The 24343-nt window shown below is 45.4% G+C and overlaps 1 protein-coding gene across 4 annotated transcripts in view; it reads left to right on the forward strand.

Moving 5' to 3' along the window:
* Positions 1–24343, forward strand: part of VPS13D (vacuolar protein sorting 13 homolog D) — a 262915-nt gene that overhangs the window by 146660 nt on the left and 91912 nt on the right. For all 4 annotated transcript variants that reach the window (XM_058675413.1, XM_058675405.1, XM_058675416.1 and 1 more), the window contains 6 exons: positions 1240–1419; positions 3090–3206; positions 5207–5356; positions 13438–13587; positions 14363–14459; positions 16999–17147. In XM_058675413.1, coding sequence (XP_058531396.1) covers positions 1240–1419; positions 3090–3206; positions 5207–5356; positions 13438–13587; positions 14363–14459; positions 16999–17147 — 843 coding nt within the window. The remainder of the gene's footprint in view (positions 1–1239; positions 1420–3089; positions 3207–5206; positions 5357–13437; positions 13588–14362; positions 14460–16998; positions 17148–24343) is intronic.

Here is a 24343-nt window from a genome sequence, read left to right on the forward strand (position 1 = left end):
TGTTTGTTGTTTTTTGGATCTGTTTCGTCATTTCTCTGCTTCTGAATGACTCGTAGTAATGGTATTCAGCAGAGCAGAATCTGTTTTGGTTAGGGTAATAAGCTCGTTCCAGTCTTGCTGTGCTGAGTGAAGTAACTGAAGGCACTCGAACGTTGTCTGTCAGTGCCCTCTGCCCTTGTTAGGTGGAATATATACTTTCTCTCTAAACTTAACAGCAGTCATAAAAGGCTTTCTCTGTGTTGAAACTTACCCTGTAAACCCAGTCCGAGTTTTCTGTCCGTTACCCCTTATTTAAAAGTCAGCAGAAGGAGTGTTGGTAATCTTCATTGTAGTCTTTCCCAATCCTGTGTTTGCTCCCCCATAAACGTCATTCTGTAGGATTAGGGCAGGTAGCAAGAAGGTGTTTTTTCTCTAAAACCTAGGCAACTGGATGTCAGGTGATGTTCCCAGTTCTTTATTACATTTCAGAAGTGGTACCAGCTTTTTGATATTTGAGTTGTCTGTCTAGCCATCGGGGAAGTTTTCAACTCCAGAATGTGCTGCTTTTTGATAAATCAGTGTTGGCAATAATTGTTTCTATATTCAGATTTTTCAACTAACACTAATGAGAATACTCGAATAAAGCTTGATTTGCTTTTCTAAAAATGATTTTTGAGACAGAATGAAAGTGACATGCTCTATTCATAGAATTGTCTAACAGTGTAACTTTCTGTCTTGCTCAAGTTATCCTGTTTTTCATCATCTGGAAAGTTAAACAAATAGTAACGGCTTTGCTGTACATTGATCATGAGCCTTCAAAAGAGAAATTTGGGCCCGGCGGCGTGGTCTAGCGGCTAAAGTCCTCGCCTTGAAAGCCCCGGGATCCCATATGGGCGCCGGTTCTAGTCCCGGCAGCTCCGCTTCCCATCCAGCTCCCTGCTTGTGGCCTGGGAAAGCAGTTGAGGACGGCCCAATGCATTGGGACCCTGCACCCGCGTGGGAGACCCGGAGGAGGTTCCAGGTTCCCGGCATCGGATCGGCGCGCATCGGCCCGTTGCGGCTCACTTGGGGAGTGAATCATCGGACGGAAGATCTTCCTCTCTGTCTCTCCTCCTCTGTGTATATCTGGCTGTAATAAAATGAATAAATCTTTAAAAAAAAAAAAAAAAAAGAGAAATTTAATAGCCTGTTTCAAACAACATGATTATTTGGCAGTCAGTATTATGTCTTTTGTTATGTCTTTATTCCAATGTCTTTTAGGCTAAAGGAGGGCTTTCTGGTCTGTTTGATGGAGCTGAAGTTGTTCTTGGTCCTGACACTTCTGTGGAGCTTTTGGGTCCAGCTCCACCTGAGCAACAATTTATTAACCAGAAAATGAGGCCTGGTTCTGGAATGTTAGCCATCAGAGTCATCCCAGATGGACCAACCAGAGCACTGCAGGTGGTAATTCATGATAAGTATTGATATGTGACACTCAATAGGACCTCCTCCAAGGCTAGTTGCTCACAAAATGTTTGCTGAACATATGTAGGCCAGGTGTGAGAATGTGGTGTGTTCATCTGTAAATTGGGGATAGCATCTACCTGGCTAAGTCCTTTCAAAAAGTAGAAGTACAATGTTAAGTAAAAAGTGTATGCAAAGTCGAAATAAGATTTAAAATAAGCTTTAACAATGTAAGAAGGTAATTCTAAAAATGCATGCTATTGATGTTATTAGTCATGCTAATATTAATGTCAGTAATTGATATGTTAATAGCAGAAATAACAAGTAGATATGAACTCTTTAAACAGACAATTTAAATGTTGTGGTCTGAGAGTAAGAGTGCAGAGTTTGTGAAGGATTTGTGTGCCTTGATATGGAGATTGTGGAACCTTTCTAGGCGATGTAATACGTTGGCTGAGACATAGTTGAACAAAGTTACCCAGGTCCCGAGGAAAAGTTAAAGGAATCTAATGTGTTCATCCCTTAGTTACTGAGCCCTTGTTAGAACCAGGTTTGCTTCTGGGTACTGAGCATAATTTATACCAATGACCAATCCTAGTATTTCCTGCCTTCTTGGAGTTGACATTCTTGGAATCATAGAAAATAATAAATAAATTTCGTAGCATGGGGGAAGTTGTTTAGTGAAGATCCACAGGTAACAGTGGTCCTGGGCCTTTCTGGCAAAGAGAACACAATAACAAGCAAGACTGGAGGTAGAATCGGGGGCCCAAGCATTGTGCATCTGCAATACAGACTAAAGATTCTTGTGCTTTTTCCTCGTCAGTTAGGCGTCAGGGAATGGCATGATCAGATCTCTTGTTTCAGATGATCACCCTGGCTGCGGCGTAGGGAATTGAAGAGGCAGGGTTAGAGCCAGAGACGTGACAAAAGGCTCTTCCACTAATGGAGCTGAGAGATGATGATCGTCAAACCTTACAGATGGGGCAGAATGCTTGCTTGGGAGTAGCCAGTTAGTTTCCTACTTGATGGAATATTGGATGAGGGAGAGAATGGAGTCAGGCAGTGGCCCCCAGGGCTCTGATCTAGGCAGCTGAAAGCAGGGTAATCCAAATCACTCAGATGTGAACAGAGAGCAGATGGGGCGAAATGAGGAGTTACATTATAGGCTTTGAGTTAAGGTGACTGTGTCACCTGTGGGAAGATGTCCGGAAGTCACTGTAAGTGTGTGTCCGGTGCTCCTGGGAAAGACCTGTGGAGCTGTGGATTTATCAGTTCACAGTGCAGTCAAAGAACCAAGGACACAAAGGTGTTGGAATGTAATGATGAACTCTCCAGAGCAGGATCTCATAAACCACAGTACTACTTGAAAAACAGTCTTCTCTTAAGGGAAAAACAAGTGCAGGGACCTTGGGTGCATGTCTTTAACTTGAGCTGTAAATCTGACCACCTACACACCTGACTGTCATGTAAGTTGCACAGGATTTGTGGCTTCAGTTTGTCATGAGACCTTCAAGTCAAGTTTGCATTATTATTGCATAAATGTTACCTTCACATTGTTGGGCTTCTTGAGCATAAGGTGACTTTTAATCTACATAATGAACATGGGTTAGAGTGGGCTTCACTCTGGAAGTGTGAGTCCTCATTATGTGGTGCTTGATTGACTTCAGATAACGGATTTCTGCCAACGGAAAAATGACCGCTCATCGTATGAGGTGGATGAGCTTCCCGTTACAGAGCAAGAACTGCAGAAATTAAAGAATCCAGAAACAGACCAGGAATTGGAAGTAAGTTCCATATGCAAATTTTGGTTTTGTTTTTTTTTTTGACCACCAGTTTTGCCCTGTGGTGTTCTGTTTAGATGTTGTTTTCTTTCTCTCCTGTATGAATTCTAAATATGGTTCTGTCTCTGTATACTGTTATCACAACATAAATGTGTGAATGTATTATGTAAATGGCAGTGAAGTTTTTGTGACATCAGACTATAACAAATGTTGCTACAGTAAGATGACAATAAACCATGCAGATCTATCTAAATTTCAATAGTTTTAAGGTAAAGGTTAAGTAGATTATTTATTTGTTTTATTTTTGCACTGTCACTGAACATTGGGAAGAAGATAAAAAGTTTGAAAAGGAAGATAAGATGAACCTGGAAAAGCATACTTATCTGATATTTATTTAGTGATTTTTTTTGTTTGAGATTTATTTTATTTATTTATTTTAAATCTGCATGTTTATATATTTTTATAAAGACAAATAGAGAAGGAGAGACACAAAGATCATCCATCCACTGGTTCACCCCCGAAGTGTCTGAGCTGATCCAAAGCCAGGAGACTCTTCTGGGTCTGCCACGCAGGTGCAGAGTCCCAAGGCTTTGGAACGTCCCTGACTCCTTTCCCAGGCCACAAGCAGAGAGCTAGATGGGAAGCAGGGCTGCTGGGATTAGATCTGGCGGCCATCGCTTCTTGGGCTATTGGCCAAGATCAAGTGTAGAACTGGCAGCCATATGGGATCCCAGTGCGTGAAAAGTGAGGACGCACCAGGCCCTTATTTAGTGATTTCTTAAAAATAAATGTCTGTATGTAAAGCGCTGTTGGAGGTTAAAAATGTATAGCAAGTAGCCAATTAAGAGCTTGAGTCCCAAATACAGAGAGATTTTCAAGTAGTCTCATTCCTGTAAAGGAAATGCAAAATGTTCCAGGAGTCTGATAGGGATTTTATGATGTCTCTCTGGAGTCCCTGGTGGAGTGGAGAGTAGGTGTGGAGGGGGTGGCCCACTAGGGGGATGGCAGCCTGTGCGTCATCCAAGGGAGCTGATGGGCTGGGCTCAGTAGTTGTCATCCGCTGATAGGTAAAGAGGAGGGATTTCATGCCATTTATTTCTGCTCTCCTTAATGTGAGCTACCCTTTGTTTTTGTTTTTTTTTTTTAAAGATTTTATTTATTTTATTACAAAGTCAGATATGCAGAGAGGAGGAGAGACAGAGTGGAAGATCTTCCGTCAGATGGTTCACTCCCCAAGTGAGCCACAACGGGCCGGTGCGCGCCAATCTGATGCCGGGAACCAGGAACCTCTTCCAGGTCTCCCACGCGGGTGTAGTGTCCCAATGCATTGGGCTGTTCTCGACTGCTTTCCCAGACCACAAGCAGGGAGCTGGATGGGAAGTGGAGCTGCCGGAATTAGAACCTGCGCCCATATGGGCTCCTGGGGTGTCCAAGGCGAGGACTTAAGCCGCTAGGCCACGCCGGGCCCGCTACCCTTTGTGTTTTTTTTTTGTTTTTTTTTTTGTTTTTTTTTGTTTGTTTGTTTTGTTTTCTTTTAATTTTTTTTTTTGCTTTTTTTTTTTATTCATTGATTACATTGTATTATGTGATACAGTTTCATTGGAACTAGGAATCACCCTACCCTTTGTTTTTAAAGATGTATTTATTTTTATTGAAAAGGTAGATTCACAGAGAGGAAAGAGAAAAATCTTTCCTCTGCTGGTTCACTCCCCAAATGCCACAGTGGCCAGAGCTGAGCTGTTCTGAAGCCAGCGGCTAGGAGCCTCCCCCAGGATTCCCATGTGTGTGCAGGGTTCCAAGGCTTTCCTAGACCATCCTCTACTACTCTCCTTCCAAGGCCATAAAACAGGGAGCTAGATGGGAAGTAGAGCAGCTGGGACCCAAACTGGTGCCCATATGAAGTGCTAAAGCTTGAAGGTGGAGGATTAGCCAGTTGAGCTGTTACGTTAGCCCCGTGAGCTACTTTTTAAACAATCTATTGCCATATTTTGCTTTCCTTTCAGGTACTTGTGAGGCTAGAAGGTGGTATTGGGTTATCTTTAATTAATAAAGTCCCAGAGGAACTGGTTTTTGCAAGTCTTACGGGAATCAATGTGCATTATACGCAACAGGCAACCAGTCACATGCTGGAACTCAGCGTACAGGATGTACAGGTAAGAGAAAGTTCAGAATTGTCAAACTCTAATAATCCACCAAGAGCGGATGTTTGGTGTTCTAAAAACATCAGTGTTTTGTAGGAAGTACCTTATTGGAGACTTCAAAGCAAATCATTCTAAGGAGTAGTTGTTTTTTCATTAATTTGATAAAACAAGCAGAAAATCATCAAAGCTATGCTGGCCCTCAATAGCACTGTGGAGTGCTAGAGCCGATTGAACAAATCCTGGCCCATAAAAATGATTGTCAGCAAGTCCTCCAGTTCAAGACACATCGGGTGTGTTTTCTGATGCCAGTGGGATTAATGTAGAAATAGCAGAAAGATCTTTAGGAAAACTAGTACACTGCTAAGTAACACATAGGCTCAAAGAAATCCAAACAGAAGTTAGGAAACATTTTTAGCTGAGTGGAGATGAAAACACAATGTCTCAGAATTTGTGGAATATGACTGGAATAGCATGAGAAAGAAACTGAGAGCAGTAAATGCCGTATTAGAAAAAAGAATGGCCTCAAAACAGTGAGTTCATGTGTCATTTTTAAAAAATTTTATTAGTATTATTATTAATTATACTGCATTATATGAAACAGCTTTATAGGTACTGGGATTCCCCCACCCCTCCCCAAACCCTCCCCAAATGGTGGATTTTCCTACCTTGTTGCATTATCACAGTTCAAGTTCAGTTGAGATTCTTTCATTGCAAGCATATACCAAGCATAGAGTCCAGCATCTTATTATCCAGGTAAGTTCAACAGCTTGTTGGGGAGACCATTTCTGGTCTGAAGGTAGAGCCGGCAGAGTATCATCCCAGTCAGTTAAAAGCCCTGACATAACATCAGCAATTGACATAGTATTGAGTAACCAATATGTTAAAAAAAAAAATGCAAGTTCTTAACCACATCCTGTGACTTCACTGACATTTCAATTTTAGTTTACATACAACCGGGTTCTATACACCTTGAAATGGCTATAAATTACTATTCAGCTGTCTCATGTCTATTTTCATTATAGTATTTAGCATTTTATAGCATTGAAGCATAATTTTGGTGAGCCTGGCTTTTTTTTTGGGGGGGGGTAGTCTAGGCTGGCTTATAACTCTAACAAGACATATGTCAACAGTTGAGGTGCAGAACAGTTTTAGGAGGGGTGTACAGAGAAATCTTCAACACCCTAGTGAGGAGTAACTAATCTTTGTGTCCCACCTAGTAAGGTATATGTGAATCCACACTGACCGTATCCTGTCTGATTCTGAGCTTTTTTTGTTGTTCTATGTCTATTCTAGATTGTTTGTTCGTTTGTTTGTTTTGAGGGGTTTCCGGAGCGACCCTAATGATTGTTGCCAGAGAGGGTGGGGACCCAAAGTTGGACCCAAGCAAGGACCAGAGAAAGCTTCCCTCTCTAGTCCTGAAGGAAGTTTACTGTTCTTCTGTTTCTGTGGACCACTCAGGGCTCCTGGTTGTTGTTCCGATGATGCTGGTTTCTGCACGGCAGTGTTTGGACTTCTACCATCCCCTGTGGAAGCTCCAGATGGGGGTGGGTGACCTCAGAGTTCTCGGCATCTGAAGGCACTCCAATTCTGCGTCGTCTCCTTGGCAGTTGGGATGTAGTCCTTGTTGCTCGTATTGATAGTCCGTGGTGAGGATCCGTGAGTCTTCAGGGTTGGCATCCAAGCCTCCTCCTGTCCACCTGCTCCACTCTGGAGTATCCCCCTGCTCCATGCACAGAGTTCAGTGTCATTTTAAGAAATTTTTGAAAAGCATTATGAACCCTAAGTAGCACAGGCAAATCAGTGCAGTGAGAAGGTAGTTCTTGAGAAGTTCTTAATAGGCTGGTGTGCTCAAGAGGGAGAAGGGAGGAGAGGCAGGTGGCCGACATCAGGCGTGGGAGAGGAGCCAGGAAAGCCAGGTGAACGATGACAGTCCTCTGGGATGTGGCTGGCCTGGGGCAGGCATTGTCTTGAGTGACTCTGTGAGGCTGCTGGGTTGTCGCCCTGATTGCTGGGCTGTTCCAGGCTGCAGGATGCTGAGATGGGGATGTTAGGACAAGTTAAACTGCCACACAGTGCATTGCTCTTAAGAAGTCTCGGCTTGTTTTATTGAATGAATACTCCTTGGATTAATACAAGCCTTTCACGTGTTTGAAAAAGTTAACTTTGGTTCTTGGCCAAGTTATGTTATCTTGCTGTTAGAACAACTTCTGTATCTGTTGGTAACATGATTTGGACTGTTCTCCTTTCTAACCTCTGCCGCAACAGAGTTGTGTGCTGGAAGCTCGTTCCTTGCCCAAGTAGGATCCCAAGCCCAGTCTCTGATTCTTTTTGCCCAATGAACAGCCTGCGTTCCTGCTATGCCTGTGCGGGCACTGCCATTTTCCCTCCCTGGACCCTGCCATTTTCCCTGCCTGGACCAGACAGCACCATCCAGGCACTCAACCCCAGACCTCTCCTCAGAGAGTTTTGATCTCACATCACAAGTGGCAGTTAATTTAGGCTAATCATGAATCATTTGTTTGTGGACAGATCCAAAGTTAACACTGTTTTTGTTCTACATTTTTGACCCTACAGAGGGGAATCTGAGGAATAAAAAGAAGGACATTCATTGTAACATAGCAACCTGGGAAGATCTTCCTGAGGAAGTGAGATCTGTACTGAAACTAGGGGTTAGACAAAGAGCAAACCATAGAGGAGGAATGCCATCCCAGGGAAATTCAAAGACCCTGAAGAAAGAGGGACTTGACCACATTTGAGAAACAGCGGGATTGTACCTGTGTAGACTGTAGCAAACTTGGAGAGGAATGGTGTGTGATGAAGCGGGGAGATTTGGGACCTTATGTTTTGGGTAAACCTTGGCAATGTCTCAAGAAGTTTGGTTTTCATCCTGAGAGAAAGAAGCCACTGAAGAATATAAAGGGTATGGCTTCATTTTGTAAGTATTTTTAAGACTTATTTGTTTATTTATTTATTTAAAGCAGAACGGCAGGATCTCCCATCCTCAGGTTTACTTACCAAGTGGCTGCAACAGTTATGTCTGGGTCAGGCCAGAGCCAGAAACCAGAACCTCCATCCTGGTCTCCCACATGAGTGGCAGGGGCCCAAGAACTTGTGTGCCATCATCCACTGCCTTCTTAGGCATATTAGGAGAGAACTGGATGGGAAACAGAGCAGTCTGGTCTCAAACTAGCACTTTGATATGGGATGCTGGTGTTGTAAGTGGTGACATCATTAGCTATACCACAGCACCAGCCTCCATTTATGTGTTAAAAAATCATTTTGGGAGGTACTGTAGGACATGAGTGCACAGAAGGACAAGTATCCTGTTCTTAGGCCTGCACTTGGAGAGCGAGGTGAAATGAAAGTCAGTTCCGATTACATAAAATGACCGTGGAAATCCATGTGATATAACAGAAGAATCAAAGGATTTGGTACAAGAAATGTCAGTATTTGAATTCCAACACTTATGCTTACTAGCTGTATGAATATGATCAAGTTCATTCAAGTTGTCTAAGCTTCTGTTGATTTGTTGATTAAAAACTCAGTCTTTAGAAGTGTAGTAAAGGGTATGTTAGAGGATGATGTGCAAAGATTACATGTAGATGGTCTTGCAGGGAACCCAGCAGGTGCCCCCCCCCCCCACGTCTCTTCCATTTGTGGACCTTCAGGACCTTGCCAATGAATCAGAATGTGCAGGTGGCTGCCTCCTGCTGAGAGCTCCCCTCTGCTTAACTGTTGGTGTGAAGCCAGTGTGCTTTGTGCTGCTCCTTGGGGCAGCAGAATAGCCCCAGACTCACTGAATCCCTGTGTTCCTGAGAAGGGAGTTGACTTTAGAACTTAGAAGTTTTGCCATTTGGTAGCCAACTGAACTTCTGGTACTCTAGTTCTAATTGCCTTCAGGGAATTTGGAGCAAGAGAACATTGATAACATTAAGGTTAAGAGAACTGTATTTAGGCCTTGTAGCCCTGGGCTGGATCACTGACTGACTATATGACCTTAAGCCAGGACTTCACTCCTCAGCTTTCTCATCTGTGCAGTGAGGCTAGTGCACATTTGGCTGTTATCAGGATTGCAGCAGAGCCTTGAGTTCAAGAGCAGGTATCACAGGGTTGTCTGTGCCTGATGAGCTAGTGCATATGAGGCGACTAGTGTAGTACTCAGCACATAGTATTCTGCTAAGTTTGTTAAAATTTGAATTCAGGAGCTTGGGAGCGGTTCAGGCCTTGGGGTTGGGGGCAACTGCAGCTCCCTGCAGTGTGGTGGCTGTGGGGAGGTGCCCCTGCCGGGTCAGACCCAATGCTGGGGACTCAAGCCAAAGGCACTGCCGAAAGGCAGTGAACGAGTCCTCGGCCTTGGGCGGCCAATGCACCAAGTGGTGCCAGGCTTTGCCTGCTGGCTGCCTGGCGGCGAACTCTGGGGTTTTTAAGATATGCAGTTGTTGCCTGGGGACACCCATGAATAAGGCCAGTTTTAGTGTAGGTGAGAGGTGAATTTTGGGTTATTCCCAGTGACAGGGTCATGAAAGTTTCAGGCATGTGTGGGGACTGAGACCATATGGTTTGGAGGGAAGTATCCATAAGATAATTTGAATTAGACAGATTCACCAGTCCAATTAGGAATCCAGAGATGGGCTGTTAGTATCGAACATCACTGATGGCCACATACCAGTCCATACCAAAGTTATGGATGAGGGCCTGTTTGGCAGGGTTAGGTACCATTACCCGACTGGGTGGTGGAGTGGTGAGTGGTCATATTTGGCAAGGTCAAGACAGTATCCAACATGTGAGAGAACTTGGTCTGGGGGTAGACTCTGTGCGGTTGTGTGGGCCCAACCCTGTTGAAATACAAGTTCCCCTGGTTAGCTTGCAGCTGGGGTTGCGATGGACTAAGCTAGGTGTGACCATGGCACCTGCCATCTCTCACGGGTAAAGGAACCCACAACACTCTGGGCAGGTCAAGGCAGCAGCACCCAAATGTGCGCTAAAACAGGATGTGGGGTGGCCGGGCTGCAACTGGAAGTGGGCAGAATGGGCAGGGCCGAGAAAACCTTAATTCACAAGAAACAACAGAAATCAGGTTGGAGCACAGGTCATGCCAAGTAGGCTCTTGTACCTACTGCATGAGCCAGGGACGCTAAGCCACAGCATCTAAGGCAGGGGCCAGGATAGGTGAGGGGCTCTGCCAAGCTGAGTCAGAGCAACCACTGGCCTGCGCGTGATCTAAGGCTGGGAATAGGCCTGGTTGGGGAGCTAAGGGGACACCCTAGCTGGGTTGAGTTTCCCACCAAGGAGCACATGGGCTGGAATGTGGGCTGCGTTCTAATCAGGATACGGTTGTAATCTCACTTAGCACAAGTGTGAACTGGGACTCAAAGCACCAAACCACCCTAGACTCCAGCACCATCTTGTGCTCTGGAGGACCAGGGTAGGTATGTGACAGACTAGGCTAGGTCTCAGCCCTTACTTTACCATGCATGAGCTGTATGTGGGTATGGAAGAGCCGTGACTAGGTTGAAACATCCAACAGTAGGAACCAGATTGGGTTGAAGTCCAGTTAGGAAAAGCCACTGTTCCTGCTAAGACAGGAGGTGAACTGAGTAGGGCTGGCTCACGGACCCACTGGTATGCGTGAAATCTGGCACTGGGAGAGGTTCTGATGGAGGAGCCTGGGCAACTTCTCTGGCAGGACATAGTCCCTGCAGGTAAGCTCAAGAAGCACAATAGGAAACAGGCCAGAACAGGCTATGGAAATTATCCCACTGGCATACATTTGGCATTGGTTGGGGCAGACCAGGCTGAACCTGTTCACATCATCTGCTGGCAAATCTGAGCACCAGAACAGAGTGTTCAGTTGTGACACATACCAGTACACAATAAGGAATGCCAAGGTGAGATGAGCTGTGCCAGATGTGGTTGCAGCACCCAAACAGCACATGTGAAAACCGGGGTTGTGGGGGTTGGGAAGGAGGCAAAGCTGACAGGGGAATGTGGGCTCCCATGCTGGACAACTACTTCCATTGGAAAGCGTGAGTCAGGATGGGGGCAGATCAGACTAGGCAGAGCTATAACACCTGTGGGCCTCAAGTGGACTAGATAAGGGAAGAGCCACGGTGGGTTGACTGTTCCGACTGGTACAAGCTAAAATTAGAGTGGGTGAGGGTTGGTTGGTCCTAGTCGCAGCATCAGCTGGCACAGGCTGGCACTGGGAGCTAATTCTGTCAAGTCAAATGCCAGAACCACCTGGAGAGTGCATAATCTTGGAGTGGGAGTGGCCTAGTAGGGAGATAGTGGGCACCTCCCTCTTGGGTTACCATTCCCACTGGAGAGCACGAAAACCAGGACAGGGGCAGGGGTGGCTAGACAGAAAGTCACCTGCCAGTATGTGTGTGGACTGGATAGAAGGTTGGTTGGGTTGAACTAGGCTTCAGTGCCCATTGACATGTACAAGAGCTAAATGGGATATGGGACAGACTGGACAAGCCTGCGGTACATACTAGCAAGCGTGGGAGCCAGGGTAGGGGGCAGGCCTGGTGGGGGTTATGGGGAGTAGCCCCAAATAGGCGGTAGCCTCCACTGGTTTGCATGAGGGCTGAGTATGAAGTGGGTAGGATCGAGCTGGACTACAACACCCATTGGTTCACGAGGAAGACAGGGTTGGAAACAGAACTGACCCAACAACTGCAACGACCAGCATGTGCATAAGCTGATTTGCGCGACGGACGGTGTTGGACTCTGTACTAGCAAACTCACACAAGAATCAAGTCTGGGATCATCTCAGATGAAGTTTCTTTGAAGATCCCTCCAACTGAACTGCTGATCTCAGAACCCCAACCATGAAGAGACTATGTCAGCCAGTGGACTCTGAACAGGTTTCATTGCGATTGGAATGGCGAGACTGGCAGCAATCCAGAACTTTTGAATTATCCAAACTGCTTGAGCAGGACCCTCGGAGCATGCCTCACGTTGGGGATCTGGGATGGGTGGGAGGCTGGATGGGGCTTTACCCTTTGTTTCTCCCATGATCCCAGATACAGGGAAAAATGATAGTATTAGTGTGGAAACAATGGTATTACCCACTTTTACCCTGTAGCCCTTGACCCTTTGTACCCTAATAAACTAAGTAAGATTATTTAAAAAAATTTTAAAAATTAAAAAAAAATTTTGAATTTATGGGCCTGGCGCGAAAGCATAGTGATTAAGGTCCTCACCTTGAACACCCTGGGATCCCATATGGGCGCTAGTTCTAATCCCTGCAGCTCCACTTCCCATCCAGCTCCCTGCTTGTGGCCTGGGAAAGCAGTTGAAGATGGCCCAAAGCTTTGGGACCCTGCACCCATGTGGGAGACCTGGAAGAGGTTCCTGACTCCTGGCTTCGAATCGACTTGCGGTCACTTGGAGAGTGAATCATCGGACGGAAGATCTTCCTCTCTGTCTCTCCTCCTCTCTTTACATTTGCCTTTCCAATAAAAATAAATAAATCTTTAAAAAAAATTTGAATTCATTGATACTTTTAAAGTTTTTACTTGAGAGAGGGAAAGAGGGAGAAAAGGAGAGCTGCCGTCCACTGTTTTACTCCCAAATGCCCAGCAAAACCCAGGCTGGGCTGCGGCCAGAGCCAGGACCTGAGAACTCATTCCAGGTCTTCCACGTGACTGCAGAAGCGAAATTCTTTGAGCTGCTTCCCAAGACTTGCCATGGCAGGTCCCTAGCTGCTAAACCCGAGTGCTCAAATGTTCAATGTGGGTATCTTAACTGCTAGGCTTAATGCCCATTTCTATTCATTAATTTGTCAATTGGCAAATGAAAATTACATATACCAAGTAAAGCATGATGTATGTTATGGAATGGCTGTGCCAAACTAGTTCACATACACAGTACTTATGGTTTGTGGTTAGAAAACATAGCCCTGCTGTGCTAGTGAAACACTCCCTGCTCCAGGGTGGCTTCTGTTGTTGCTATTGCTGCTCTTCGTTGCAGTTTTGTGTTGCCTTCTGCTCTTGAGATTGAGTAAAATGGCAGTGGTGTTTTTTTAGAGGCACTACCCAAAGGTAAAATGAGAACTGAACCCATTTTGCTACCTTGTTCTGTCCTAGGTGGACAATCAGCTCATTGGTACCACTCAGCCTTTCATGCTGTATGTGACTCCCCTGAGCAACGAAAATGAGGTCATTGAGAGTGGCCCAGCCGTGCAAGTCAACGCGGTCAAGTTCCCCAGCAGGAGCACGCTGACTAACATCTACAAGGTGGGCTGTGGGCCTGTGGCGTGACACAAGTGGATTTCTTCTCTTACAGCATGGCTACAGGGCATTAAGCCACATGCAACTTACTAAATTATTCAAGGAGGTTTATGAGAACTCCTTCCCTTGGCACCTTCTACTCTCAGTTATGCTGTTAGTGAGCTCGCAGGCGATGATTCAACAGTCGTAAGTCCAGCAAGGTAGCCTTCATTCATCAGCGTAACACCTCTGCAGGAGAGCATAGCATCTGCTAGGGTAGTCAGGTCTACACAGGAGCCAGATCTGTTGTTAAAAATAGAATAACCCAGAGATGTTAGAAAAGGACAATGTGGAGTCTGGCCTCGGGCAAACGTCCTTTTACCATAGTGTTTACCAAAAGCAAGTAGTTTAAAAATGATCAGTTCTCTTTGGGGCAGCCTCCATGCCCCAGTTGACTGTTACAAGTGCAAAGTAAAAGGTTGCTTCCCGCGCCTCTGGTCCCCACTGCTGATGGGACCAGACCTGAGGCAGCACTGGCATCTGCAGCCCGGTCATGCTGCTTTTTACATGAGCTGAGCCTCTGCGCCACAGTGCGTCTCAACTGTACTCCTGACGAACAGGTCACTCAACATCTCCTGGAGGCTTTGGGCTGTTTGTAACACTGCAGTTAAGCAAGAAATAATTTGACAATCTGATTATAACATCGGATGAGACCCCTGTGATTTGCCTGGGGCCTTTTTACTGGCATAGGTGAAAGTCGCCTCTCGTGTTGGTGCTTTCAATGAGAATGTCTTCTCTGCAGCATCTGCTGGTCACGGCTCAGAGATTCACGGTACAGATAGAGGAGAAACTGCTGCTCAAGCTGCTCAGCTTCTTCGGCTATGATCAGGCAGAATCAGGTGCGTTGGATGTCCTATGTTTGTATCTGGGCACTGTCTCATGGCCGGCATTTTCCAGTCCATAAAAATAGGGTGGCCCCTGCAGGCCCATAAGCTCTCTTGCTGTCTCCTTGAGTTAGAAGGCTAAGGCTGTGCTCAGCTGTTCTCTGCAAGTGCCACTTGTCATTTAAGTTAATCACTGTGGACTAAGCCTCTTCGGAGGTTCTGTGGGTATCCTGTAGTATCCACTGGTGATCCTTTGGGGAGCAGAACACTGAATGTTAGTTAGTTGTTAATTTCTTTCCAGCCTTTGTTTATTAAACAGAATCGGGGCCAAGAATGAAGAATCGCTTCAATGGCTTCTTTGATTTAGTTCACCAAAGAAAACAAAAACAAAACCTGGCTAGACTCAATTGATTGTTGACATCCATTCCTTATTCTTAATGGAATTATGAAGGCTTCTCTTTACCTTTTCTTTGGAGAGAGCAGTAAAATAAGCTATTTGAAACCCGCCTTTCCAGCCGTGCTATGGGAAGTCACTTGCTTGGTGCCTCTGTTTAAATTCCTCATCCCAGCCTTTGCACCTGCTTGTAGGTGGGCTCGTCAGAGCTGAATGTACAGCTTGGGCGTGAAAAATACTCAGTCTTGCTTGAAACTTAAACTAAAGACTGAACTCAAAGAAATGATACGAAAGAAACTTTCGTATGTGTCTGCCTATGTTGGATTGAGAAAACAAAGCAAAATTGCAAGAGAAATACTGTGTTCTGCTCCACATTTAGAATGTAGGCTCAGGCCCGGCGGCGTGGCCTAGCGGCTAAAGTCCTCGCCTTGAAAGCCCCGGGATCCCATATGGGCACCGGTTCTAATCCCGGCAGCTCCACTTCCCATCCAGCTCCCTGCTTATGGCCTGGGAAAGCAGTCGAAGACGGCCCAAAGCTTTGGGACACTGCACCCTTGTGGGAGACCCGGAAGAGGTTCCTGGTTCCCAGCATCGGATTGGCGCGCACCGGCCCGTTGCGGCTCACTTGGGGAGTGAATCATCAGATGGGAGATCTTCCTCTCTGTCTCTCCTCCTCTCTGTATATCCGCCTTTCCAATAACAATAAAATCTTAAAAAAAAAAAAAAAAAAGAATGTAGGCTATAAGACTCCTTGGCTGTTCGGTGCTGAGCTTTCCACTCTGCGCTGGCACAGTAGCGTTTGCTTACGTTCAGTAGCCACTTGAGAGCTGGCCTGCCTGGTCCCGCCCTAGGACACGCCAAGGACCTTAGGTGCTTGAAATTTGGAGATGCTTTACTTGTACATAGTCTTTTTTTTTTTTTAAGATTTACATAATCTTGTAAATTACTCTGATGAATTACCCTTCCCAGCACTGTAGGGTAGATTTTTACTTTTGTCTAAATCTGTATCAACCTCTTATTGGAGCATCTCCTCTGCTTTCCATAGCTGTTCTGTTTCCTGAGCAGGATAGACAGGCAGGTCTGTGTTGCAGCATCGTTCTTTTCTTAGTAGAACAAATGATAGCTTAAAGCATGAACCTCTGTGATGTGTATAGATACAAACTTGTTGGCTTTATTTAAAATTTTTTTTTCGTTTTAATTTTTATTGGAAAGACAGATTCACAGAAGGAAGAAGAGACAGAGGCACAGAGCTCTTCATCTGCTGGCTCAAGTGGTTGCAGTGGCCATAACTGAGCTGACACAAAGCCAGGAGCCAGCAGATTCTTCTGGGTCTCCCACATGGGTGTAGGGTCCCAAGGACTCAAGCCTTCCTTCACTGCTCTCCCAGACTACTGGCAGGGAACTGGATCAGAAGTAGAGCAGCTGGAACACAAACTTGTGTCCATATGGGATGCTGGCACTAGCAGGCAGAGGATTAATATGCTATATCACCACACTCGCCCTTGTCTGGCTTTTTCTTTCAGGCATGTGAAGCCAAGGAAAAAACATGCTACCCCAGTGGATGTGGTCCCAATCACTGTTTTTTAGCCCATGCCCCTCCTTTTTACTTCACAGGATAGTATGTCAAAATATACCTTTTGACCCTATGGAAGCGGATGCACCCATTTGGGAGAGCAGGTGCTGTTCGTAGTGGTGTCAGTTTGTGATCTGCAGTCTTATTCTTTTTCAGCTATCATATTTTACTCAGATTCATTATTTAATTGGTGATATGATTCATTATGATTCACTTATGTTGGATTTCACATCCTTAGTTGGATATCATCTTAAGAAATAAATTCAGTTAATTTGAGTCTTTGATAAAAACAATAGTAATAGTTTCTAGACAGACAGCAGTTTCTAAAACTGTGATTTTAGGCTTTCCCACCTGTGTTATCCAGGATGCCACTAATCAGTTGGTACAGAGTCACAAAGTTGACGATTAAGCTGGTATATTTTTTTGTATAAGTAACACAAATGTCTGGAATGCTGCCCACGTTTCTTAACTCTAAAACCAAATTAGAGAAACATTTTTACTTTTTCTCAACAAAAATACGTGTATTTGAATTATGAATCCAAGGAACGTGTTTTTTCTTGCTTTAAAAAAATCTGCCTTTGTCTCAGAGGTGGAAAAGTATGATGAAAACCTCCATGAAAAGACCGTGGAGCAAGGAGGGACGCCAGTTCGCTACTACTTTGAAAATCTCAAGATCAGCATTCCGCAGATCAAGCTGAGTGTGTTCACCTCCAGCAAGCTGCCGTTGGATCTGAAGGTGAGTGGACCTGATGTCTCGGCAAGTTTTTACAAATGATATTTACTTGGGAAAGAGCGAGTGTGTTTGCCATTTGCTTGTTCTGTCCAGCATCAGCATTCATAGAAGCTATTTTGACAGGTTTCCTTCTCTTAGAGGGATAACAGACTCCTGTGTACTTCTGTCCTTTTACTTGATATTTGCATATGATTTTGCAAAAGATCAAGGTGGTCACTCCGGAGAGTAAACACAGGCAGTTAGGTAGAACTCTCCTGCCATCACTGTGCTCCTGGCTCTCAGCAAGGCTGAAGGTGTGGTTCCCCAGGGAGCTCCAGACTCCAGGGCCAAACCAGACCCGAGACTATGCCTTCTTTTTGCGTCCTCAACCTGCTTAGCTTCTCATTCGCTCTGCCTCCTCTTTTGAAGTAATTGTCACTAGGAATGTTTGTCCCCCTCAGGGAAGAGGCTAAGTTGCCCACGTGCTGGGATGCACCCACTTGGCACTTGGCAGGATGGCATGTTCCTGCAGATTGTCATTCTTTTTTCTTTTTTCTAATATTTATTCTTATTGGAAAGGCTGATTGGAAGAGAGAAGGAGAGACAGCAAGAGAAAGATGTTGCATCTGGTAGTGGTTCACTCCTCAAATGGCCACAGTTGCCAGAGCTGAGACAACCCAAAGCCAGGAGGCAGGAGCTTCTCTTAGGTCTTCCACATGGGTGTAGGGTCCCAAGGACTTGGGCTATCCTCTGCTATTTTTCAAGGCCATAAGTAGGGCACTGGATTGGAAATGGAGCAGCCGGGAGTAGAGGTGGCATGCTTATGGGCTGCTGGAGCTTGAAGGTGGAGAATGAGCTTTTCGAGCCGCGGTGCTGGCCCCTGCTGCTGACTGTCTTGATATGCTCTTGAAAAATCCTGCCTCCACGTCATCTTTGCTTTAACAGTAAGATGGATTTTAAGGAACAGAGAGACAGATTCAACCCCAAGCCTGTCTGAATCCAACTCTTTGTATTTTTTTTTTTAATTTATTTATTGCTATCCTGTGCTGCCCCCAAAACACAAGGAGTCAGTGGTAGCCTTGCTTGGTAGGCAGGGAAACTGAAGCTCCAAGTGTTTCCCTCGGATTGGGGTAGCGAGTGGTATGTGCACATGGGAAGCCGGTGATGATTAGGAGGTCGTTGCTGAGTCTGGGCCCGAGTCCACACCCTGCGGCTTGCACCCACTGGCAGATGATCTTTTCTCTGTTGTGTCTGAAGGTGGTTGTGAGGCCCTCCCTTTTCCATAACCCCAGGCTGGTTTCCCACCGCCCCATGCAACCTCCTCTGAGATGCCGCAAGATGGCCTGTCTTCCTGAACATGAACAAATAAGTAATAAATCTGGAGTCATAAATTCAGATGCCCACCGGAGCTGTGCCAGCAGTGCAGCAGGGCCGGGGTGTGTGGGTGCATGCTTCGCTGCTGAAGGGGCCAATTGTTGGGGCGGAATGCGAACCCAGTATTGCCAGATCTTTGGATTTTTAAAGAGAAGCCGGAAATCTGGGTTTTTATGAGGAATCTCCTGGTTTTTAAACGTTGGCAACAAATTTAAGTTTCTTGTTTTCTCTTAAATCTTGTGGGCCTAACAAAACACACGTGTGGGCCTCATGTGGCCCGTGGTCTGCCAACTCCAATTTCTAAAATAGATTTCTAGGTAATGAGACAGTAGTCTGGTGAGCCTCAGATCGTATTTGGATAAGGATAGGGCAAGGGCAACTGCCTCATTGAGGTGGCAAAATGGGCCTGAGCAGCTGGCAGGACCAGTCAGGCCATGGGGAGGGCAGTGTGGCCACCCCTGCAGCCACCCTGAGAACAGGGCTGGATGCCCCGCTCCACTTACTGCACTGCCTGTTTAATTTGCTTTAATTTCATGTTTCCCAGGAGATTGAAGATAGTTATAATTAGCATGGGAGTGAGGGGAAAACCATGGGAAAACCGCTATCTTGTTAATATCCACAAGTATCCACTTGACTTCTGTGACCCTTCGGAATGGGTTTGTTTGATAAAGTGTGTATTCCCCCAGAACACTTGGCCCTCGCCCAGCAAGCCAATGTCAAGCGTTTCCTGCAAGTTGAAGCCTCCTTGTTTCTAATATCATCTAAGAAACACAGACACCTTCTTGCTTCTTCCAAATTGCTCCCTGCAGAAAACTTGCCCAGACTGACAGATGCACGATGACTTTGCAGCTAAAGCAGCTCCCGCCCCTGCCTCCCTGGTATTGGTGCTGGGGCGTGCACTGCGCAGCCACTGACTGGCATCTTGCAGTTAAATGTTCTACCCAGTCATACAGGAGGAAGGAACGTTTTCGAGGCATTTCTCAAATCATTGTTGAACAAATTAAATGAAGCAGAGTGTTGTGAGGTGTGAGGGCACGCTGAGTGCTGGGAGTCAATGCTTCCCGCAGGGCGCTGGGGATTGGGACTGCAGAGTTAAATTCTCAGCTTGTCGAAGTCACCGTTTTACTGTGCTGAGTGGAGTCTGGGACTCATAAAATAATGTCACTTATTCAAAGAGTTTTCTAACAGAGTAATATCCCTTTATTAGTAGCTCTTAGAAAGGGCAATATACTCTTCAGATGAAAAGCTAATAGCTGAAAGTTTGTGCCTGGAAAGTGGAGGCCTGTCCCTGCTCAGGGATCACAGGAGGCTGATTAAAAGGTAAAGTGTCTCTGGGACTGAAGGAATAATTACCTTGGTTCTCCTGACTCCTGCCAGAAGTGCAGCTGTCAGAAGTCTCGGAGGGAAGTCTCTTCAGGTTTACACTGAGGGCACATTGTTGCCAGATAACAGTGCCTGTGCAGAAGGCCTCAAAGCAGTTTCACATCTGCTATCTCAGCGGCCTCCTTCGCCTGCGCTGGGGGGACCAAGACCCGCTCCGAGCCACGCTGCCCAGACAGCGGCCTTCCCCTGCTGCGCAGCTCCGGTAGCCTCCCAAGAGTGCGCCTTGCAGAGGGGCAAGCGATATCTAATGCCAGGTAGTTCCTGTGTGTTTGGGGTTTTTTAAAAGATCAAAAGAGGCCAGGAGCCTTTAAAAGATTTCCCAAGGTGGCCTACAGCAGTCCTTTTCCCATTTAGAGCATTGGGGCATTATAAAAGAAGGGCTTTAATTGAGCAATCTAGTTTGGAAGAAAACCCACATTTTAATGGTCAGAGAGTGAGAGGAGGGTGGGGTAAGGGGGATTTCAAACAAAGACACTATTTAAAAAGCCTAAAACTGTCTTCTGAAAGGCTTGAAATAATTTGTTGGGAAACTTCAGACCCTTTACTTTTTCCCTCCCCTCCTTAAATAAAAACCAGATTTGTTAAAAGGAAAAAAGATCCAGTATTGTTAATTGTGTTTCACAAAGTGCCAGAGAGGGAAATATCCCTGTTTTTAAACACTGTCCCACGAGGGAAATAGGCAAATACCCCGCTTCACATAAACAGTCTCTATGTACCATAAATAAACCTTTAAAGAATGAATTCCAGACTGTTGTGTTTAGTGCAGGAAAACCAAGAAAGGAAAGGACGTGGTCCAGGGAATGGCTTGTGATCTAAGACCTTGTGGCACAAGACAGGTATTTCTTCTTTCAGCCCTGCAGAGTGTCTGGGATATGTCAGCAGTTTTTGTCTGGGGAGGTGGGAACAGTTTACTATTTTGTATTAGGAACTTAGGGTTGCTTTCTTCAGAATTCATTTAGAACAGGAAACTGTCTGCTACTTAAGTAAATAAGCATCAGCCCTGTACACTACTGAATTTGATTAGTCATTTTGTTACTACGAGAAGGAGCCTTGTTGGCTTGCCCGGCTGCTCTTTCACTGAGCTGGGCCTCCTGAAGGTGGCGGAGTGCTGAGTACCGGAGTGCTGAGTAGCGACAGATGGGGCGTGGCCTCTCCGGCGTGGGAGGCTCTAGGCAGCGAGCCACCAGGTGAAGATAGTTTCTGTTCTGGGTCAGTGTTTTCCTGCGTCAGACAAAGCATCTCAGCCCTCCGGACGGAGGGTTGTGCTTATCAGGTGAATTTTGACAGCTGAGTAGAAGTTCCATGATCTGGGCTGCCGTGCGTGGCTCTTCAGTGTTTGGTTGCAATGAGGAAGCTGGGTTTAAAAAAGCTTTTCACCTTAAGCCTTTGTTTTGATCTCATTTCCTCTTCTTTGAGAAGAAAGTCATTCTCAGAGTTGTTTTGGCAAAACAGTGCTGAGTGGATTGTCCGTCTCGGGCTTGCCCTCCGCCTTGCCCGTGTTTCCAGTGTGGCTGTGAGAAGAGCAGCTTGTGTTTCGCTGTCAGTGAAATGAGGGCGGCGAGGACTGCTTACTGACCCCAACACCGCACATCACAAGGACGGAGAACTGGAGTCGTCACTGCCTTCCCTGCTTTGTACCGGGTGGCCGGCCCTCTGGGGAAAACAAGCGTGTTCAGACCCAGGGCTCCTCGTGGGAGCTGCATGGCTTTGGGCCGTTCTCTTACCTCTCTACAAGAGAAGAGGGGAAGAGATGCAGTGTGCTAATTGGATTTATTTCGAGAATGCGCAAGTCTCTGAAATGGCTTGTTAGTTTATTAAGAGGTTGTTGGTGACTTCCAGAGGCAGCAGGCCCAGTAATGGTTTTCTTTCCTTGTCTGCGTGGTCCTCTGCCGGTTTGGATGCTGGTGACCTTCTGTTCTGGGCATGACCTTTCTCATTCTTTAGGGTTTGCTTTTTTTCCACTGTCTTTCCTACTGTGGTCTGTGAATCATCTTGTCATGTCAGTTGCCCATTTTTCTAGCAGGTTGTTGGTCTCATCTGATTTTAGAAGATCTATATAGAAGTTTTCTCTTTGATCAAAGTTGCTGCAAATATATTTTCTTCAATTTGTCATTTGTCTTACTTTTTTTGCTCTTCAGTTTTAAAAAAAATTTCATCTGTGCCATAGTGGGTAAAGCTAACAACTGTGGCAGTGGCATCCCAAATGGGCACCAGTTTGAGTCCCAGCTGCTCCACTTCTGATCCAGCTCCCTGCTGATGTACCTTGGAAGACAACAGAAGATGGCTGGAGTTCTTGGGCCCCTGATCCCATGTGGAAGATCCGTAAGAAACTCCTGGCTCCTGGTTTCAGACTAGCCGAACTCTGGCTGTTGTGGCCATGTAGGGAGTGAGTCATTGGACAGAAGATTCTGCCTCTCTTTGTCTCTCTGTCTCTCTCTCTCATACATATACACACTCATACGGAGATGAACAATAAGTGAGGGGGCTGGCATTGTAGCCTAGTGGCTAAAGTTCTCACCTTGCACGCATATCAGGATCCCATATTGGCATTGAATCTAATCCCCGCAGCCCGCTTCCCATCCAGCTCCCTGCTTGTAGCCTGGGAAAGCAGTCGAGGACAGCCCAAAGTCTTGGGATCTTGCACCCATGTGGGAGACCTGGAGGAGGTTCCTGGCTCCTGGCTTCGGATTGGCACAGCACCAGCCATTGTGGTCACTTGGAGAACGAATCATTGGACAGATGTTCCTCTCTCTCTCTCTTCCTCTCTGTATATCTGACTTTGCAATAAAAATAAATAAATCTTTAAAAAAAATTCTACTGAAATTTTAGTCTATAATGAAGACAAAATCCAAAAATAGATCCCTAGACAGAGGTTGTTAACTGGCTTATAATGAACTCAAACTAGATGAGAACTTCAGGAGAAGTTTGGTAGGAGGAGGTGGGGAGTCTTTTTGAAGCTATTGGAAATCTACTAAGACAGGCAAGATTTGAGGGTACAGGTTTTGTGAGAGGAATGACTTGGTAAGCCCAAAATTTATATTCCTTTTGTTCTTGAGACTTTTACGGATTAGTTGGTATGGTGAGAAAGGGAAGGCAAAGAGAAAAAAAATAGCTACCAAAAGGCAGAAAATCCAAATAAAGTTTTTGGCAGTTTCATGGGGCCAGGAATGCAAAAGTCAGACTTTATTGCTAAGTTAGAGCGGTGGTATTTGAAGGGCCCACAAGAAGGAAAGGATGGGCGCAACAGATTTTTAATGATCTGAGCTTCTATTCTTGAAAGAGTTTCCAGTTTCCAAATGGCCTACTCTGAGGGAAGCTTCACAAAATGTGGCCAAGACCTGCCAGGGGTTCCTGGTGCGCAGGAGATTTAAAGAGTATGGATGACACTGGCTTTTACTTGACATAGCAAAAACTGTACCAGGCTTTCTAGTAACTAGAGTAGACTAAGACTTGCCGAAATTCCAAGCCATCTTACTTCAGTTGAACTAAGTTGTTGTACTTCTTGATGTAATTGCCTTACCAGAATCTGAAGACTCATCTGTGTAAGTGTCTATGCAAACATTGCTTTGAATCACCAATGAATACACCTACTACGAAAGGATCAAAAGAAAGACAGACATTAGAAACAGACTTACTGACAAATGAGATGTTGGCATGTTCACTCATAATTTAAACTAACTGAATGTATTCAAGAAGTTTGCTAGGAAACTTATTCAGAATAATCCAATCATGTTAAATTTATAGACCAGTATTTTGCATGGTACTAGAAAATGAAGCCTGAACAAAATATTAGGAAATCATTACAGAAATCTATAACAAAGTGTCATAGCCAGAGCTGGGGCATTCCAAGATAGAAGTCTAGTTTAACACTTGAAATAAATTTGAGTAATTGACTTGATTAACAATATGAAAAGAGGAAAAAGGGATTGTCACATCTCAATAAATACACAAAATTCATTGAAAAGATTCAACATCCATTTATAATAAAATTTGGCAAACTAAAAATAGAAAAGAAGCTGCCTTAATCAGGTGGGGTACAGCAGAAGAAAAGCAGGAAGAGCATGATACTCAATGGTGATTGGTGAAGAAATTTCTCTTGAGATAGGGGAAAGAAGGATGCCCATTTTTAGCACTTTTGTTCACTGCTGTGCTGGAGATCCTAGCCAGTGCACCAAAGATTTAAAGACTGACTTATTTATTTGAAAGAGTTAGAGGGAGTGACAGAGAGAGTGAGTCTTCATCTGCTGGTTCACTCCCAAATGGCCACAATCCGCAAGGCTGGGCCAGGCGAAAGCCAGGAGCCTAGAACTCCATCTGGACCTCCCATAAAGATGGCAGGAACTCAAGCACTTGGGTTGTCTTGCTATGCCTTCCCAGGCCATTAGAAGGGAGCTGGATCCAAACTGGAGCAGGCTGAGATGTGAACCAACAGCCATATCGGATGCCAGAGTTTCAGGCAGCAG

This window comes from Ochotona princeps, chromosome 2 (genome assembly GCF_030435755.1).
Source record: "Ochotona princeps isolate mOchPri1 chromosome 2, mOchPri1.hap1, whole genome shotgun sequence".
In the NCBI taxonomy this organism is placed as follows: domain Eukaryota; kingdom Metazoa; phylum Chordata; class Mammalia; order Lagomorpha; family Ochotonidae; genus Ochotona; species Ochotona princeps.